The 20,367-nt window shown below is 41.8% G+C and overlaps 1 protein-coding gene across 17 annotated transcripts in view; it reads left to right on the top strand.

The window, feature by feature from the left end:
* Nucleotides 1-7,284: 7,284 nt before the first annotated feature.
* SLAMF6 (SLAM family member 6) overlaps nucleotides 7,285-20,367 on the top strand; it is a 28,384-nt gene continuing 15,301 nt past the window's right edge. For all 17 annotated transcript variants that reach the window (XM_070467621.1, XM_070467620.1, XM_070467619.1 and 14 more), the window contains exons 1-2: nucleotides 7,285-7,423; nucleotides 18,447-18,770. In XM_070467621.1, coding sequence (XP_070323722.1) covers nucleotides 7,318-7,423; nucleotides 18,447-18,770 — 430 coding nt within the window. In that variant the 5' untranslated portion in view covers nucleotides 7,285-7,317. The remainder of the gene's footprint in view (nucleotides 7,424-18,446; nucleotides 18,771-20,367) is intronic.

Below are 20,367 nucleotides of genomic sequence, written 5' to 3'. Positions count from 1 at the left end.
GCAGGGGATATGAAAAAATGTCCATAAGCAGATGAATAAATGAAAAAATGTAGTATATATGTTACAGGGAAGAAAGGACTCCATGTTGGATCTGTTTGGTTTTTTTCTTTACTTTGCTTTGTTTCCCATTGCTTTTGTTCACTGACACGATACTGTCCATACAGAATGACCTGTCTCAGAGAACCCTGCCACCTCTGTTTGAATGTCAAACCAAAATATCTATGTTCAGGACCCTGTCCACCTGTGGATGGCTACAGGAAGGAAGAAATTAACACACCTCCTCCCAAGGCTAGCCATTCAAGGAAATATCTGTAAGATTAATGGCCCTTTTAATTTTATCTCCTCACCCCTCCCACTCTCTGATCTATAAAAAAGCCTGGCATCCAGACCCCAATAAAATGGCTATTTTGAGACTTTAGCCTGCCCCTCTCTCATTCAGCTGGCTTTCCAAATAAAGTTCTATTCCTTGATTCAACATCTTGTCTCTTGATTAATTGACCTGTTGTTTGACAAGTAGAGTGATAGAATATTATTCAGCCATAAAAAAATAGAAAAAAATTCTGATACCTGCTCCAACATGGATGAATCTTAAAGTCCTAAAATCTTAATCTATGTAAGAAAGAAAATTCATATAAATGGAATGTAGATTAGAGGTTGGTCGAGGTTGAAGGACAAGGTAAGCAAGGAGTCATTGCTTAATGGTTCCAGAGATTCAGTCTGGAGTAACAAAATATTCTGCACCCAGTTCCAGTGTTGATGGGGCAGGGGTTGGGGGGAGGGTTCACACCAACAAGGAATTCTCCCATACTAATGGTGAGTGGTGAGCAGCAAAGAGGAGATACCCCATGTCCAAGGTCAGAGAAACCCCAGTAAGATGGTAGGCCCTGGGAGAGGGCATCCGAGGGCAGACGGACTGAAACTACAGTCACAGAAAAGTAACGAATCTAAACGCATGGACAAGAACCTTGTCTAACTCAATGAAACTATGAGCCATGCAGTGTAGGGCACCCAAGACAGACAGGGTCATGGTGGAGAGTTCTGACAAAATGAGGTCCACTGGAGAAAGGAGTGGCAAACCACTTCAGTATTCTTGCCTTGAGAACCCCATGAACAGTATGAAAAGGCAAAAAGATAGGACACTGAAAGATGAACTCCCTAGGTAAGTAGGTGCCCAAAAAGATAGGACACTGAAAGATGAACTCCTCAGGTCAGTAGGTGCCCAATATGCTACTGGAGATCAGTGGAGAAAAACCCCAGAGAGAATGAGGAGACAGAGCCAAAGCAAAAACAACACTCAGTTGTGGGTGTAACTAGAGATGGAAGCAAAGTCCGATGCTGTAAAGAGCAATATTGCATAGGAACCTGGAATGTTAGGTCCTTGAATCAAGGCAAATTGGAAGTGGTCAAACAGGAGATGGCAAGAAATTGACATTTTAGGAATCAGTGAACTAAAAGGGACTGGAATGAGTGAATTTAACTCAGATTACCATTACATCTACTACTGTGGGCAAAAATCCCTTAGAAGAAATGGAGTAGCCATCATAGTCAACAAAAGGGTCTGAAATGCAGTACTTGGATGCAATCTCAGAAATGACAGAATGATCTCTGTTCGTTTCCAAGGCAAACCATTCAATATCACGGGAATCCAAGTCTATTACCTGCCCAGCAATACTGAATAAGCTGAAGCTGAAGAGTTCTAAGAAGACCTACAAAGCCTTTTAGAACTAACACACAACGAAGATGTCCTTTTCATTATAGGGAACTGGAGTGCAAAAGTAGGAAGTCAAGAAACACCTGGAGTAACAGGCAAATTTGGCCTTGGAGTACAGAATGAAGCAGGGCAAAGGCCAGGAGAACACACTGGTCATAGCAAACACCCTCTTCCAACAACACAAGAGAAGACTCTACACGTGGACATCACCAGATGGTCAACACCAAAATCAGATTGATTATATTCTTTGCAGCCAAAGATGGAGAAACTCTATACAATCAGCAAAAATAAGACCAGGACTGACTGTGGCTCAGATCATGAACTCCTTATTGCCAAATTCAGACTTAAATGGAAGAAAGTGGGAAAACCACTAGACCATTCAGGTGTGACCTAAATTAAATCCCTTACAATCATACAGTGGAAGTGAAAAATAGATTTAAGGAACTAGATCTGATAGACGGAGTGCTTGATGAACTATGGACGGAGGTTCATGACACTGTACAGGTGACAGGGATCAAGACCATCCCCAAGAAGAAGAAAAGCAAAAAGCAAAATGGCTGTCTGAGGAGGCCTTACAAATAGCTGTGAAAAGAAGAGACACAAAAAGCAAAAGAGAAAGGAAAGGTATTCCCATTTGAATGCAGAGTTCCAAAGAATAACAAGGAGAGATAAGAAAGCCTTTCTCGGTGACCAGTGTAAAGAAATAGAGGAAAACAATAGAATGGGAATGACTAGAGATCTCTTCAAGAAAATTAGAGATACCAAGGGAACATTTCATGCAAAGATGGGCACAATAAAGGACAGAAATTGTATGGACCTAACAGAAACAGAAGATATTAAGAAGAGGGGGCAAGAATACACAGAAGAACTGTACAAAAAAGATCTTCATGACCCAGATAATCACAATGGTGTGATCACTCCCACTCACCTAGAGCCAGACATCCTGGAATGTGAAGTCAAGTGGGCCTTAGAAAGCATCACTACAAACAAAGCTAGTGGAAGTGATGGAATTCCAGTTGAGCTATTTCACATCTTGAAAGATGATGCTGTGAAAGTGCTGCACTCAATATGTCAGCAAATTTGGAAAACTCAGCAGTGGCCACAGGACTGGAAAAGGTCAATTTCATCCCAATCCCAAAGAAAGGCAATGCCAAAGAATGCTAAAACTATCAATTGCACTCATCTCACACACTAGTAAAGTAATGCTCAAAATTCTCCAAGCCAGGCTTCAACAATATGTGAACCATGAAATTCCAGAAGCTCAAGCTGGTTTTAGAAAAGGGAGAGGAACCAGAGATCAAATTGCCAATATCTGATGGATCATCAAAAAAGCAAGTGTTCCAGAAAAATATCTATTTCTGCTTTACTGACTATGCCAAAGCCTTTGACTGTGTGGATCACAACAAACTGTGGAAAATTCTTTAAGAGATGGGAATACCAGACCACCTGACCTGCCTCCTGAGAAATCTGTATGCAGATCAAGAAGCAATAGTTAGAACTGGACATGGAACAATAGACTGGTTCCAAATAGGAAAAGGAGTACTTCAAGGCTGTATATTGTTACCGTGCTTATTTAACTTATATGCAGAGTACGCCATGAGAAATGGTGGGCTGGATGAAGCACAAGCTGGAATCAAAATTGCCAGGAGAAATATCAATAACCCCAGATATGCAGATGACACCACCTTATGGCAGAAAGTGAAGAAGAACTAAAGAGCCTCTTGATGAAAGTGAAAGAGGAGAGTGAAAAAGTTGGCTTAAAGCTCAACATTCATAAAACTAAGATCATGGCATCCAGTCCCATCACTTCTTGGCAAATAGATGGGGAAACAGTGGCAGACTATTTGGGGGAGCTCCAAAGTCACTGCAGATGGTGACTGCAGCCATGAAATTAAAAGACGCTTACTCCTTGGAAGAAAAGTTATGACCAACTTAGACAGCATATTAAAAAGCAGAGACATTACTTTGCCAACAAAGATCCATCTAGTCAAGGCTATGGTTTTTCCAGCAGTCATGTATTGATGTGAGAGTTGGGCTATAAAGAAAGCTGAGCACTGAGGTACTGATGCTTTTGAAGTGTGGTGTTGGAGAGAACTTTTGTGAGTCCCCTGGACTGCAAGGAGATCCAACCAGTTCATCCTAAAGGAGATCATTCCTGGGTGTTCATTGGAAGGACTGATGTTAAAGCTGAAACTCCAATACTTTGGCCACCAGGTTCGAAGAGCTGACTCACTGGAAAAGACCCTGATGCTGGGAAAGATTGAAGGTGGAGGAGAAGGGGATGATAGACGATGAGAGGGTTGGATGGCATCACCAACTCAGTGGAGTTGAGTTTGAGTAAACTCCGGGAGTTGGTGATGAACAGTGAGGCCTGGCTTGCTGCAGTCCATGAAGTCTCAAAGAGTCGGACACGACTGAGCGACTGAACTGAACTGAATGGAGAATTCCATTAGTGGTAGCCTATAATACAACCCAATTTGGACACTCTCTGCCTAGAAATAACAGGTTCCATAGGTTAAGGGTTTGTTACTGAACCAAACTTCAGTCCACTCACCTGTGCAAAGTAAACCAGTCTACTGATACTGGGCTATGCTGAAAGAAAGTACAGTATTTTTTGTAGCTGCCAAACAAGGAGTGCAGACAACTGATGCTCAGAAAACCTGAAGTCCCTCATGGCTCTCAGGGAACCTTTTTAAAGGGCAGAGTGATGGAAGGGAATCACAGGTTGTTTGATCACCTCATGCACAATTCTGACTGGTTAATGGTGAATAATAGGGTGGTGTCACCGGTGTTAACATCATAAGTCCTCAGACTCCAGCTAGTCTGGGGGCTCATTGTCATTATCTAGTTAGCTTCTTCAGTTTGGTGAGGGTTTTAGTATCTGTAAGACAACTGGGGAATGTGCATCAGACACTATCTATGTCCTTCAGGGAACAGCTCAACATTCTGTGACTGCTTTGTGGATGATTCACAGTTTGATTCATTACCAGTTTTCCTGGCCCAAATCTTTTTGGTTTTTGTTACTTCATGTTCACATCAATTCAATCAATTCTTGAGCTCATCTTTTGTGACTCAGGGGAGACCTTGGAGAATTAAACTTTTCTACAAAAAAAAAAAAAAGAGGCAGGCAGAAACCATGGGATGGGAGGTTGAGTCTGGGGAAGGCACCATAGGGTCCTGCTTGTTTACAGGTTCAGTCCCACAAGACTGCCCCCACCCCACACCACCACCTCAGATGCCAGTCACAAGTGCAGGCTGCCACTTGGCCTTTTGACCTACCAGCTACATATCAGAGGTTCCAATGAACACTTCCTCAGGCTTTGGCCACCTGATGCAAAGAGTCAATTCATCAGGAAAGACCTTGATGCTGGAAAAACTTGAGGGCAGGAGGAAAAGGGGTTGACAGAGGATGAGATGGTTAGATGGCGTCACTGACTCAATGGACATGAGTTTGGGCAAACTCCAGAAAATACTGAAGGACAGGGAAGCCTAGAGTGCTCTAGTCCATGGGGTCACACAGGCTCGGATATGACTTAATGACTGAACAACAAAAGTGATTTCAGAAATTGAAGACAAGGGATCAAATAGTATAGCAAAAGTTGTTTGCATTATTCTAATAGCTCAGGAAATTCCAAAGATTTTGAGAGCTGTGAGCCAGGAATTGTGGACAAAGACCAAATATATGTGAAATAGATATATCTCACATATATTTGGTCATCTGAATGATACAGTTGAATCACAATATTGAAGGCAATTAAATATTTTGGAAATGTATAATGTTGGCAGTTGCAAAACACAGTTTTTATTTAATGTTACTGAACTGACAGTTAAAACAGTAAGTTTTGGATTACATAACCACAATATACAATTTAGGTTGAATCGACTTAAAAAAAGTGCAGAACATGAGAGTTGCAAGTTAGGTTTTATTTGGTGCAAAAATGAGGACTGTAGCCCAGGAGACAGTACCTCAGATAGCTCTGAGAAACTGTTCCAAAGAGTCAGGGGGAGAAGGTATGCATGTGATTTTGGTGAAGGAGAAATACATGCAATCAAGCACGTATTTTCCCAGAAGGTTTCTGCTAGTCTGGTGAAACTTTCTGCTCATTGGATTTGTCAATCCAATGAGTCAGTCCAAAATCCTGGATTGATATCAAGGAACAGTTGTCGCCAGGAAGGATTTTAGTGTTTTTCTAGACATAAGGAGATACAAGAATCAGGCTTATAAAATTGACTCCTGAAAATATCTAACTGTTAGAGTAAACACACTGACTGAAACCACCCACCCTGACCAGGCACCATAGTAACCATTTGCATGAGTTATTTTACAACAGGAGGTCTTGGCGAGGAATACAGAACTAGTAAGCCACCACCAACCAGAAGAGTTTGGCAAAGGTCAAAAGGAGATGCCATGTGTCCTACCACCTCCCAGAATCCTTCTCACTGACATCCTTCTTGGCCGCATAATGTGTGTGCCACCAGGATGGACCCTGAATCAGAGTGATTGGCTAGAAACAACGCAGAAACTCACCCCATCACCATAAAACCCAGGACTGCAAGCCACATGGCAGAGTTCCCTTACCCTCCTGCCCTCTGCCTGGGTGCCCCTTCCCAATAAAGACTCCTCTGTCAGCACATGTGTCTCCTCAGACAATTCATTTCTGAGTGTTAGGCAAGAGTCCACTTTAAAGCCCTGGAAGGGTTCCCCCTTCTTGCAACCTAACTATTTGAAGACCTGTCCTGCCAGCTTTTCCCAGAGCACAGAAGTGCCTCATTTTTGCTCTCCACCCTGAACTTCTTTCAGGAGCTGTTGAGGACCAGCAGCTGCAGCAACACAGGATTTAACCATTGTAAAGGAAGACAGCAAGTGCCCATGGCACGTGCTGATTTGTAGTTGACAGTTGTTTTACCACGATAAAAGAAAAATCAAAAGAAAAGAAAAAAGGATATAGATAGTAAGAAATGGACTATTTCCTGCCATACCAATAAACAAGAATGTCACAGTCATCAGTGATTCCAGTCCTCCAGGGCAACCATGAAAGAGAAGAATACCTGAGATCCAATAGCTATCATGCTGCCTCCACTCACTTCGAGGAACCAAGGATATTAAAAAATGCAGGATGCTGGCCCCAGGTAGCTGAGATGCATATGAATGGAATGATTTCTGTAAGCCTAGACTCTTGCATATTCCATACATAGAAAAGTGCTAAATTCTTTAACTTAAGATATTTCTTTAATTAACAGTAATCTTTTGATGTTCGAACTACCTGCCCCTTGATGTAAACTTCTGTATAGCCTAATTCCTCCCCAACACCTCCTCAGAATAACTCTCTCGGGGTTACTTGACATGCTGTCTCCCAGGTCTGAAGTCCTAAAAATTTCTGCCAAATAAAACATAACTCTCAACTTCTAGGTTGTAACTATTTTTTAAGTTGACAGTAGTGAAGATTCCAATTCACATCACACATGGTTTTTGCACTTAGCTCAGAAAAAAGTAAACAAATTTACAAAATAACATTGAGACTTTTAGTGTGGGGGAAGAAGGTCTTGCCACGCCTCTGAGAGGAAACAGGCAGTGTCGATAAGAAGCACTTTCAGTTTATGAGAGAATGGCAAGAACGCTGACAGTCTTGAAGTCTCCAACACCATCCTCCACTGCTAAGAGCATGATACGGCTGATCCAGTCTCTCACGCTTGTCTCCTTCCTTGGCCCAGGTAAATGCTGGAGTATACCCATGTAGTCATGTTTGACTCCTGGTTTTGTGCAGTTTGCTCGATCTAAATCACCTACATGTAGGTGTCTGTCTGTATCTCTACTAAGGGATCTGGTGGGGCTCACAGAGATGCCTGATAAACTGTCATTGCTTCTCAACTTAAAAGCTTACAGCCTGAGATCATTTAGAGTTAACAGCTTCAACTGTGTCTGCATTTAAATGAATTATATGCTGGGGTATGGGAAATGAACTTTTCTAAGACATGACTGGGGTTTATAACCAGCATGTTGTGGTGTAAAGAGAGCTAAGGTTAAGAAAAGAAGCCTTCTCACCAGAGTAGCTACTATCTTACTGTGTGATCACAAGTAGGCGACATGTTCCTTCTTAGCCTCATTGAAAATATTGAAAATCTATGGTTCTGCTTAGCTGAAATTTCCGAACCCAATTAAAACACTCGAAATAGTGTTCTCAGTTTTTGCATACTTTGAAAAAACTACTCTCCAGCTTTCTTTTCCTTTGATGCAAATCAGGGACTAGCTAGTCCAGCAATACCTAATCTGCCAGACAGGAATTCTCAGATCCTACATGCCTCTCATCCCTGCTGTCCATTATGTGGAAAACTTGAAGGTTCATGTCAGGTTTTGGGAAAACGCAAGTGGTCCGCTGGGGCCAAAGTGCAGGAAGGAGCAGGAGACAAGACAAGAAAGCTATCCCAGAACTAGCCCAGGGTAGCAGGTAAAAATAGTAATATTCACTGTGGGCACGTACTATTCCAGGCACTGGGTCAAATGCTATACTTACATCATAGAGGTAAGGTTTTTGACAGTTCTAGGAGCCTGTGCTATTATTATCCCCGTTTGAAATAACTTGCACAGACTTCAATAGCCAGTAGGTGGCAAGCTCTTGTGACAGTTTTGAGGAACAGTGATGGCTAATCAAAATGGCAGCAGCACAAGAGAAAGGACAGAAGCAAGAATTGCCACGAATGTAGAATTAGCTAATTACCTGGCAATGGGAGTGGGGGGGGAGGGAATTCATTGTCATCCAATAAGCAATCATTGAGCACCTACTGGATGCCTGGCACTGTTCTAGGTTCTGAGTGCACACCATGAATGAAGCAGAAAAACATTTCTGCCCTCACAGAGTTAACATTTTAGCAGAGGAAACAAGCTATAAACAAAGTAAATAGGTGAAACAAAATAAGTAAGTATATTGGGTAGTGATAAATGACAAGGAGGAAATAAATCAAGCAGAGAAAGGAGAGATTAAATATTGGGAGCAGTGACATTTCAGACAGAACAGCCAAAAAGTTTACAAAGTCGGGAGTGGGGAGGAGAGAGCTGCCATGATGAGATGATTTCAACTTTGGACCTACTAATTTTAAGATGTTAGTGTGATATTCGTGAGAAGATTTTCTGAAAGTAGCTGGAAATTTAGGACTAGAGGTAAAGCTGAGGCTGGAGGCTTCAAACTCACAGCATAGAAATCATAAAGCTAAGGAGAAAATTGTAAGGAGGACAGAAACTTGGGGAATATGTACAAGAGCAGAAAGAGAAAAAAATTATACATTCAAGAGCTACTCCCTGGCCCAGGAGCCATGGAAGCAAAGACAAGAGATCCCTGTCTTTGCCTCCTTGCAAAATTGAACTCATCTCTAGAATTCAATATTCTGAATGTCCTCAGGTTAAAATTCCCATTTTTCTCCCCATTCCCATTAATATTTCTCATAAGGGCCCTGTGAAATATACACTATTCCTATCCCCCACTTGAAGGAAGAGGAATGAGGCATACAACACTTGAGTAACTTGCTTAATGTCACACTGTTGTGGGGGAAGTGAGGGTGATGTATAGGAAATGAAATATACTTGAATGTGTTTGCAGGTGTTCTGAGGTCCAGGAAGAAAGCAGTAATTTGTGGGGTTATAATTTAGGGAGACTGGCTCCAGAGTCTATTCATAACCATTTTACTATGCTGCATAGTTTACAAACAGCTATATATTCACATAAATGTATTTGTAATTTTAAACTGTGATACTATGAAGATAATAAGCAGGGTACTGATGCTGAAAACTCGGCCTCTGTGCATTGGTGTCGAATCAAATCTCAGAGACAGAGTTTTGGGTGAAGTAGAAAAAAATAGTTTTATTGGTTTGCCAGGAAAAGGGAGACACAGCAGGCTTCTGCTCTCAAAAACCATGTGTTCCAACCCGGGAGGATTTGGCGAGGGGTTTTATAGCAACCATTCAAGGGCAGGGTTGCTAATAAGATTAGGGTGTGTGCAGGGCCTGTACTATTTTAATCTCATCTCAGATAATTTGATGAGTTTCTGTGGTTCCTTTAATCTGGCCTGAGGTGGTCTTCTAGAAGAGCTTCTCTAGTTCCTTTAATCTGGAATGAAGAGTACTGGCATCTTCCATTTGTTGGGAGTGTTAGTTCTATTAGTATAAAGAGCTCAAAGATATTGTTGTGCATGCTTAAGGCAGAACCAGGACCCTTCCCCAAGGCTGCACCATTGTTTTTACTGCTCCTCCCTTGTGTCTGCATCCCTTCCCTTTCCAGATTAGCAATTGTTATAATCTGCCCTTAGGAACTCAGGGAAGGTCATTAAAGTGAAAGTGAAGTTGCTCAGTCTGTCCGACTCTTTGCGACCCCATGGACTGTAACCTAACCAGGTTCCTCCATCCATGGGATTTTCCAGGCAAGAATACTGGAGTGGGTTGTCATTTCCTTCTCCAGGAGATCTTCCCAACCCAGGGATTTAACCCAGGTCTCCTGCATTGTAGGCAGGCGCTTTACCCTCTGAGCCACCAGGGAAGATTCGAAGGTCATGAATGCTGGAGTCTATTCCCTACAAGCAAGATATGCAGGACAGACTATTGTAATGATGTAAAGTAATTAGCCTCCAACTAATAAAAATAAATGAAAAAAAAAAAAGATATGCAGGACAGAAAGGCTTCGGTGTCCATGAGCCCCACAGGGTCCTGCTTGTTTTCAGGACCATGGGATAGAAAAACAAGAGGACCTGCTTTAGATGGAGGTGGTGTGGAAAGGATTTTCTGGAAAGCATCTCAACCGATATCTGAAGAGAAATCAAACAAGGGAGGAGTCTAATGAAGAAGCTTTCAAAGCAGTGGACATTACATGTGCAAAGGCCCTGGTGCAGGGAAGAGTTTAGAATGATTAAGGAAGGGAAAGAAAACCACTGTGAGAAGAGTATGGTGCAAATAAAATCAATCTTGAAGCAAGCATGAAGGAAGATGACTCATGCTAGCCTACATTCTTTCAAGGGGCCAGACACCATAACTTGCTCCTTTTAGGAAATTTAGCTGTAAAGATAAACCGTGTTAAGAAATAATTCCAATAGATATAATTGAGATCAAATGTCATCATGCCCTGGAGAAAACGAATCTCACTTGCTTCTACATTTAATTATTTCTAGGTGGGAACTTATCAAATGTTAATATGCATACAAAGTATTAGGGGATCTTATTATAATGCTGATTCTGGAAAGGAGACTAAGTCACTGCATTTATGACAAGTTCCCAAGCAACACCAGTGCTATTCCATGGACCACACATGAGACTTTAGTCACAATGAGGATGGAAGGATGGAGAAATAAGAACTAGTTCTTTGAGTGTGTTTGCAAGAAGCAGATATAGGAATTCTAATGTTCAAGAGAGAACAGTAGTAGGAAATATATGCTACAACCAATACACATGGGCCAACCATTGATTCTGAGGTTTTGAGCCAAAAACTTTGCAGGTTTTTCTGCTCAGAGACTATAATTCAATGACTTCCCTTCCCCTGAGCAGCATTATCTACTTCTTACCAACCATCCGCACCTATCAGTGTTTATTGTTGCTCACAACAGGCAGAGAGTTGTTTTACATTTTGTGATTATCATCAAGAACAGCTGGGTCTTTCCACCTCTCAGGGTCTGCAGCCAGTGCCCACTGGACTGCCAGCCTTTCATGCCTCCCAGTGTCCAGCCTCACTCCAGATCTAGCCTCAGCTGGGTCTCCATGCACAGACTGTTGTCTTTCTCCCTTTTTCTTTTTTTTTTCTCATTAAGGTGCAATTCACAAAATATAAAATAATAATATTAAAGTGTACAAATTCAGTGACATTTAGTGAATTCACAGCATTGGGCAACTACCACTTCTATTGTTCCAGGACACTTCATCACCCCAAAAGAAAACCTGGTACTCATTAGGCAATCCCTTCTCATTTCTCTCCCCAACTATCCCCCTTCAAACACTTGTCTGCTTTCTGTCTCAATGAGTCCACCTATTCTGGATCTTTCATATAAATGAAATCATGTAATCTGTGAATTTTTATGTCTAACTTCTTTCTCTTGGTAAAATGTATTCAAGGTTTATTCCTGTTGTATCATGTAGCGATACTTCATTCCTTTTTATTGATGAATGATATTCCAGTGTATGTGTGTGCCGTAACTTATTTATCCACACACCTACTGATGGACATCTGTGCTGTTTCCAGCTTTTGGCTTTTTCAAATAGTGCTATTATGAAGACTTTTGTACAAGTTTTTGTTTTCAGTTCTTCTGGTGATGAAACTGCTGGATCATATGATAATGCTGTACTTAATTTTTTGAGGGATCACTAAATAGTTTTCCACAGTGGCTATACCAGTTTGCATTCCCACCAGCAATGTGTTCTAATTTCTCCACGTCCTTATCAACACTTATTTTCCAATTATTTTCATTGTTGTTATTATTATTAGTCACCATCTTAGTGGATGTAAAGACATTTCATAGAGATTTTGATTTGCATTTCCCTCACAATTAATGATATTGAGCATCTTTTTGTGTGCTTATTGGCTATTCATATATTTTTACCCTCCTTCTGAATGTGTTTCATGCTGAAACAGCCCACTATATCTCTCTTTCCTTTAGATAGGCCTGAGCCAGTCCCCTAGCTTAGATAACCCAAAGTTTCTCTGACATTTGTTCAGAATCAGCTGAGCCTTACCTGCTTTCTCTATTCCTTCTCATTTCTCATAAATACTCCATTTTTCTTCCTACACTCAAAAAAAAATCATTCAGATAATCGTTTAAGACACTTCACATTCTAATCTCAACCTATGCAGTATTCCAGTTTCCCTGGGTCAGATTCTGATGGCATAATGAGCTGACGAAGACACTACTCATGTTCCCAGAGTGAGTGAAACTTGTAAACAAACATACCCCAAATTTCTGCTGACTCAACATCCACACCAGAGGATGAGAAAGACCTCAGCACCAATCCTATGCTCCAAGTGACCCCCAGTGACTAATAAGACAACTTCCCATGGATCCCCAAATCAGCCTTCTGTTGCAGTCATGAGGCATCTTCCCAATTCTTAGCCTCATCTGTTTCTAGTCCTAATTAAATCTGCTATCAGCTGAACCACTTAGGGGAGACCTCAATGTTCTGCAGAGAACATCAATGTTCCTGCCAAGGATACAGAACTAGGACATTCCCAAAGCATCAGTGCTGATTCCAGGTAGAGTAGAGAAAAATACCTTCTTATGCTCTCTGGGCCATACTGCATCATCTGGACCCCAAAACAGTTCTCCTTCAGTCCAAAGTCTTTCAGAGGAGCTTTTGAACTTTTTCAAAATTAATTTTGATCTTTTTCAAAAGCAGTTTCTGACCTTCACCTTCCTTAAGCACAGCGGTTTAAATCTTATTCTTAGACCTGCAGGGAACTACTCCTACCAACCCCTTCTCCTCCTACACCTTTTCCTCTTCTCCCACTACAAACTCCTTTCTACTCTCCTGGACTGATGCAAAACCCCACAAATATAAGCAATTTGAACTTATCCTTAAAGGATAAATAGCAGCTCACCCGAGGGGAAAATGTGGGCAAGGTGTTTCAGTCAAAGGGAACAACAGAGCAAATAAAGAGCTGGGCATTCTTGAAATAATCAAGCAATGAAGGACCTCTTGTTTTTATTCAAAGCCATATTACAATGGTATCTTCTCTGTGATGTGTTTCCTGACAACCTCCAACCCTTCCTGCTCCATCATTTTCACTATTTGCACTCCCATAGAGCATATACCTCTTATCAACTCAACATTTATTGGGCTCAAAATTCTGCTAAAAGCTAAGGTTACAGAGATAATAAGCATAATCCCTACACTCAAGAGTATGGAAAATAGAAGAAAGCAACCTTGTAATTATGGCTAAGAGAAAGAAACTCTTGATACTGAGCGTGCAGGGTGAAATCAGTGATGGGAGGGCAGTACGGAAGCAAACTCTAACCTAGGTCAATGCCTAACTCGCCACACCATAGCTGCACATTTACCGGTCAGGCTTCTGTACCGCAAGGTGAGCCCAGAGGACAGACAGGGTCTTATTCATATCTGTATTCACAGTCATCAGCCCAGAAACTGGTATATGAAAGGAATCTAATAAATATGCTCTGAATGCCATGATTTCTAAGACTTTTACTCACTGAATTGGCATGGAAGTGAAAGTGAAAGTGAAGTTGTGTCCGACTCTTTGCAACCCCATGGACTGTAGCCTACCAGGCTCCTCTGTCCATGGGATTTTCCAGGCAAGAGTACTAGAGTGGGTTACCATTTCCTTCTCCAGAATATTTACTTTTATTTATTTATTTGGCTGTGCAGGGTCTTAGTTGTGACATGTTGTATCTAGTTCCCCAACCAGGGATCAAACCCAGGGCCCCAGCATTGAGAGCTCAGTCTTAGGCACTGGACCACCAGGGGAGTCAAGTGAAAGTGAAAGTCACTCTGTTGGGTCCGACTCTCTGCAACCCCAAGGACTATGGAATTCTCCAGGCCAGAATACTGGAGTGGGTGGCCTTTCCCTTCTCCAGGGGATCTTCCCAATCCCAAGATGGAACCCAGGTCTCCCACATTGCAGGCAGATTCTTTACCAGCTAAGCCATAAGGGAAGTTCGAATTGGCATAGAGCTGAGCAAATAGTAAAACGATTGCTAAATAAACAAAGGATTTCAATCTGCAAAAGCAAAGGAAGCTTAAAAGTCTGTACTAGACAGGGAAGAACAGTTCCTAAAGAGTCCTGGGGCCACAGGATATGCCAAGATTCTCTACAAAGAGGAACTGGACCTAAACATCCTTGGCACAGAAACTCCAAGATGAGGAGTAGAGATGCGCTCATTCACTTAACAGTATTCATGCTTCCTGGGGCCACAGGATATGCCAAGATTCTCTACAAAGAGGAACTGGACCTAAACATCCTTGGCACAGAAACTCCAAGATGAGGAGTAGAGATGCGCTCATTCACTTAACAGTATTCATGCTCGTGCTCAGTCATGTCCGACTCTGCAACCTCATGAGCTGCAGACTTCCAGGTGCATCTGTTTGTGGGATTTTTCAGGCAAGAAAACTGGAATGGATTGCCATGCCTTCCTCTAGGGAATCTTCCCAACCCAGGGACTGAACCCACATCTCCTACGTCCCTTGCATTGCAGGCAGATTCTTTTCCACTGAACCATCAGGGCCTACTATGTGCCAAGCACTGTTCAAGAGCGTCCATCACAGTGAACAAGCCAGATAAAAATCCTTGCTTTCATGGAGCTTATATTCTAGTGGAAGGGGAAAAGAGCAGTAAAATAAATATGTGAATTACAAAGTGTGGTAGGCAATAATACAGAGAAAAGCAAATTCAAAGGCAGTGAGTGTACAGCAGTGAGGACTGGTGGTGTGAAAAGTGTGGTCATAGAAGACCTCCTTGAGAGGGCAAGTCTGAGTTAAAGCGCTTATAGAGATGAAAGAGTGAGCCATGTGGACACCTGGGGGAAGGGCATTCCAGACAGAGGCAGTTACAAGTGTACAACCCTGGCCTTTCGAGGAAGAACCAGGCCAGCATAATGTGAGCTGGGAAGGGAAGAAGGTGGAGAGTTACAGGAAATTATGCCAAAGAGAAAAAGAATCAGATCATTCTGTCCCTCATAGAAAGTGATGTCGCTCAGTCGTGTCCGACTCTTTGTGACCCCATGGACTGTAGCCTGCCAGGCTCCTCGGTCCATGGGATTTTCCAGGCAAGAGTACTGGAGTGGGTTGTCATTTCCCTCTCAAGGGGATCGTCCTGACCCAGGGATCGAACCCAGGTCTCCCACACTGCAGGCAGACTCTTTGCCATCTGAGCCACCAAGGAAGCTCTTGTCTCGCATAGGCCATTGCAATTATTTTGTTTTGTTTTTTGTTGTTTAACCTCTTTTACTGAAATAGAGGAAACTGCAAATCCTAAGTGTCAGCTCAATGAATAGCCATAAAATAAACAAATCTGTGTATCCAGACATAGGTTAAGAAATGGCACACAACCAGCAGCCCAGAAAACCCCCGCTATGCTCCCTCCCACTTGCTCTCCCTCCTCCTCCTCAAAGGTGACCCTATCCCAACTTTTAAAAGAACAGACTTATTTTGCTTGTTTTTAAAATTTAAATAAATGGAAGCATGTCACTCTATTCTATTTGTATCTGAATTTTCCTTTTTCACTCAAGATTTTCCTTGTGATATTCGTGCATGTGATTCCAAGAGGGAAGAAGGGTCAAATGACAAACAACAGCATGTTACAATGCTGATGGAAAAACGTAGTAAGGGGTGAAGTTTATGGCAGTGTTTATGTGACAGGCATGCATATGACAATTTGAGAGAGGACGTGTGAGCTCACCCAGAAGTTGAGCACAAAATTCCTAAGAGACATTTCTTCCCCTACTCAGATTCTCTCCTGAGAACTAAGGGGTCTTAAGAAACTTGAGGTTGTAATAGCAGTTGTTACTGTTGAGTCTCTAAATCACATCCAACTCTGTGACCTTATGGACTGCAGCACACCAGGCTTCCCTATCCTTCACTATCTCCCAGAGCTTTCTTAAACTCATATTCATTGTGTTGATGATGCCATCCAACCATCTCATCCTCTGTTGCCCCCATCTCCTCCTGCTATCAATCTTTCCAGCATCAGGGACTTTTCCAATGAGTTGGCTCTTCGCATCAGGTGGCCAAACTATTGGAGCTTCAGCTTCAGCATCAGTCCTTCCAATGAATATTCAGGGTTGACTCCCTTTAGGATGAACTAGTTTGATCTCCTTGCCTGTCCAAGGGACTCTCAGGAGTCTTCTCAAAAGTATCAATAATTCAAAAGTATCGATTTTTCAGCACTCAACCTGCTTTATGGTCCAATTCTCACATCCGTACATGACTACTGGAAAAACCATAGCTCTGACTATAAGGACCTTCGTCGGCAAAGTGATGTTTCTGCTTTTTAATATGCTATCTAGGTTTGTCATAGCTTTTCTTCCAAGGAGCAAGCATCTTTTAACTTCATGGCTGCAGTCACTCTGTGCAGTGATTTTGGAGTCCAAGAAAATAAAATCTGTCACTGCTTCCACTTTTTCCCCATCTATTTGATGAAGTGATGGGAGCAGATGCCATGATCTTAGCTCTTTTTTTTTTAATGTTGAGCTTCAAACCAGCTTTTTCACTCTCCTCTTTCACTCTCATCAAGAGGCTCTTTAGTTCCTCTTCACTTTCTGCCATAAGGGTGGTATCATCTGCATATCTGAGGTTGCTGATATTTTTCTGGGCAATCTTCATTCCAGGTTGTAATTCCTCCACCCTGGCATTTCACATGATGTAGTCTGCATATAAGTTAAGTAATCAGGGTGACAATATACAGGCTTGAAATATTTCTTCCCCAATTTTGTCCAGTCTGTTGTTCTATGTCCAGTTTTACCTGTTGCATCTTGTCTTGCATATAACTTTCTCAGGAGACAGATAAGGTGTTCTGATATTCCCATCTCTTTAAGAATTTTCCACAGTTTGTTGTGATCCACACAGCCAAATTCTTTAGCGTAGTCAATGAAGCAGAAGTAGATGTTTTTCTGGCGTTCTCTTGCTTTCTCTGTGATCCAGCAGATGTTGGCAATTTGATCTCTGGTTCTTCTACCTTTTCTAAATCCAGCTTGAACGCCTGGAAGTTCTCAGTTCACATATTGCTGAATCCTAGTGGTAGTGGTTACTTATTCATTGATTCACTCAAACATTTCCAGATCCTACTTTGAATCAGGCTCTGTGCTCAGATATAAAGATAATTAAGATAACTATTAAATAAGATGATTAAGTTAACAAGAGAACAGAGGGCTACAAAATGGTATGATAAATGCTAGGAATTTGGCAAAAGATGTTAAGGAAGAATCTTCTTTAAAAATGATTGTAACCATTTCACCTTTTTTGCTCAAACATTAATGGCTCTGAGATCGGCTCATGAGAGTATAGCCATTACATGTTACTTTGAAGTTATATGTATTAATTTTATACTTACCAGTTTTTATCTTCTCAACTCCTAGACAATTATCTTTTGGGAGCAGAAAAGATATCTTTTGGTATCATGCAAGGAGCACAAAACATTGTCAAAGGAGTTGGATCTGAATCCCAACTCTGTTATTCTTTAGCTGGGTAACCTTAGGAAAATTAGCTAACTACTCTGTGCCTCAGATCCTTTTCTGTAAATGGATATGATAATATTCATCCTACCTGTCAGAATTGTTGTCAGCATCAGAGGAAAAAATGTATAAGAGCTGTAAATTCCTGTTATTAGTCCTTTAAATCTCACAAGCCTACTATGTTGAACACAGCAGGTATTTACTAAAGCTTTAATTATATTTCATCAGTAAAGAGTTGCAGTTTCTGAAATCTGTGCCAGGGATTGGATGCAGTTGTCCCTCTCCATCTCATGCCCAGATAACTCAGAGGCTGGGGTCGGATAGTATGGCTCTGGCCCAGGTGTGACCAGCTAGTGTGGGACGGTAGACTGGCTGGGACCAACTACTCATCAACCAAGGGTGCCAGGCATTTTGTTGGTGGAGCCTCTGTGACTGTCTACTTCAGCACTCCTCCCAGCTCTTTTCCTCTTCATCTTATCTTTGGACTTCAGCATCAGTGAGCTCTAACAGACTGGCAGCAAGGAGAAAGGGCGTGGGAAGTAGGGGGAGGGAAGGGAGAGTTACAACAGTTTGCTTTCTGTGTTCACAGGGAACTCAGTTTCAGAAGCCAGCTCAACCCCACCGGTGGTGAACGGGGTCCTGCGGGAGTCTGTAACTCTCCCCTCGAATTTTCCTGTGAAAGAGAATATCTCGTCCATCACCTGGCTTCACAAGGGAAACTCTGTCATCTTCATATGGCCAAAAGAAGCAAAAATACAGGTGACTGATCCAACACGGAAAGATCGACTGAATATCATCGAGTCCTACTCCTTGCAGCTCAACAATCTGACAATGGCAGACGCGGGCCATTACCGTGCCCAGATAACCACATCAACCTCCTTTCTGTACACCGATTATAACCTGCAGATCTTCAGTGAGTCAAAATCGGGCTTAATTTTGTATGGACTAAAAAATAGTACATATTTCAATTCTATGTGACTGCAAACATACACTATAGACTTGTGGTAAAAAGTATGGCATTTGGAGCTAGACTGAGGTCCAGAAGCAAAACAATTCAATGACATTTCACAGCAGTTAGTGACAGAGCTGAGATTAGAACCGAAATCTTATGACTCATTGACCCTGTACCAGGCTCCGTTATACTTGATGAGACAAGTGTCTTCTGCGACTATTTAGAAGACCAAGTACAATTTCTGCAACAACCACACTCCTGAGACTGAATGCCAATACATTCCCAGGGCATTTTGGAGTACCTCTCCTTCAAAAGCACATACACAAAAACAAACGTAAGGTACACCAATATGTTTTACAATTGTGCCAAGGAATTTTAAGATAAAAATTATCAGCTTTTTAAAACATTGACCAATTAATCTATGTGTACTAGGCTAGAAATAGCAAAGATTTGATCTTATGGGCCAATACCAATTAATTGGGAGTAAGATTCAGAGTTAAGAAAAATATGAGTCATGTTAAGTTTATCAGTGAGTCAACAGTATTTGTTAGCCATGAATGATGTTTGAGACTCTGTTTTAGGCCCTTGAGATACATCAGTGAGCAAAACAAAGATCCTTGACCTCATGGAGCTGACATTCTGGGTAGAGGATATGGGGGCAATAATAAAAATACACATAATATATGAACAAAGAACACAGTAAGTAAGCCATGAGAGAAACTCATGGAAAAAGAGATTAGAACAGCATAAGGACCACCAGAAATGCCAGAAAGCAGCAGTCTGTTTTAAATGGAGGGGTCATAATAGGCCTCATTGAGAAGATGACATTAGAGCCAAGGCCAGCTGCAGATGAAAGAGTGAGCCACGCAGATATCTAAGGGAAGAGCTATCCAGCACAGGCCCCTCCTGCGTCTGGCAGGCTCAAACATCAAGAAGCAGAGTAAGAGAGAGTAACAGGAAATGAGGTCAGTAAGGAAATAGGGAGCCACATCATCTAAGGCTCTGGGAGCCATCACAAGGACTTTGGCTTCTACTCTTGGGGGGTGGAGAACAATTAGAGGATATTTTTGCACATGTTGACCTGGGGATATACATTATGTTCAGGTGGAAATGTCAAGTGGGTAATTATATATTCATCAAGTGGAGTAAGATATCAATATAGGTTTTTGAGGTCAGCAATGGACATTGGTTGAAGGAGGTAAATATTCAAGCCAAACATTTGCCATTGCTGTGCTATGTGCTATCTCATTTAATTCTCATAATTCCAAGAAGTAGGTATTATTGCCCAGTTTTACAGATGAAGAAATTGGGGCAAGCAGAGACTAAAATTTGTCCATGGTCATGTAGCCAGTAAATGACAAAGCCGTGATTCTAACCTAGGTCTTCCTAACTCCAAATCCACTCTTGCCATGACATGAAAATTCTGTTTGAACAAGGTATGTTCCACAACCCCTACTCAGTTAGCTCAACTTAATGCTTTGCCTAATCTCTTCTAATGAGATAGTTGGAGTCATTCCAATTTTTACTGGGTCATCTTTATTTCAACCTTTGGGCCAAG

This window comes from Odocoileus virginianus, chromosome 5 (assembly GCF_023699985.2).
Source record: "Odocoileus virginianus isolate 20LAN1187 ecotype Illinois chromosome 5, Ovbor_1.2, whole genome shotgun sequence".
Lineage (NCBI taxonomy): Eukaryota > Metazoa > Chordata > Mammalia > Artiodactyla > Cervidae > Odocoileus > Odocoileus virginianus.
Note: the sequence above shows the minus strand (reverse complement) of the source record. Positions and strands in the feature narration are given on the sequence as shown.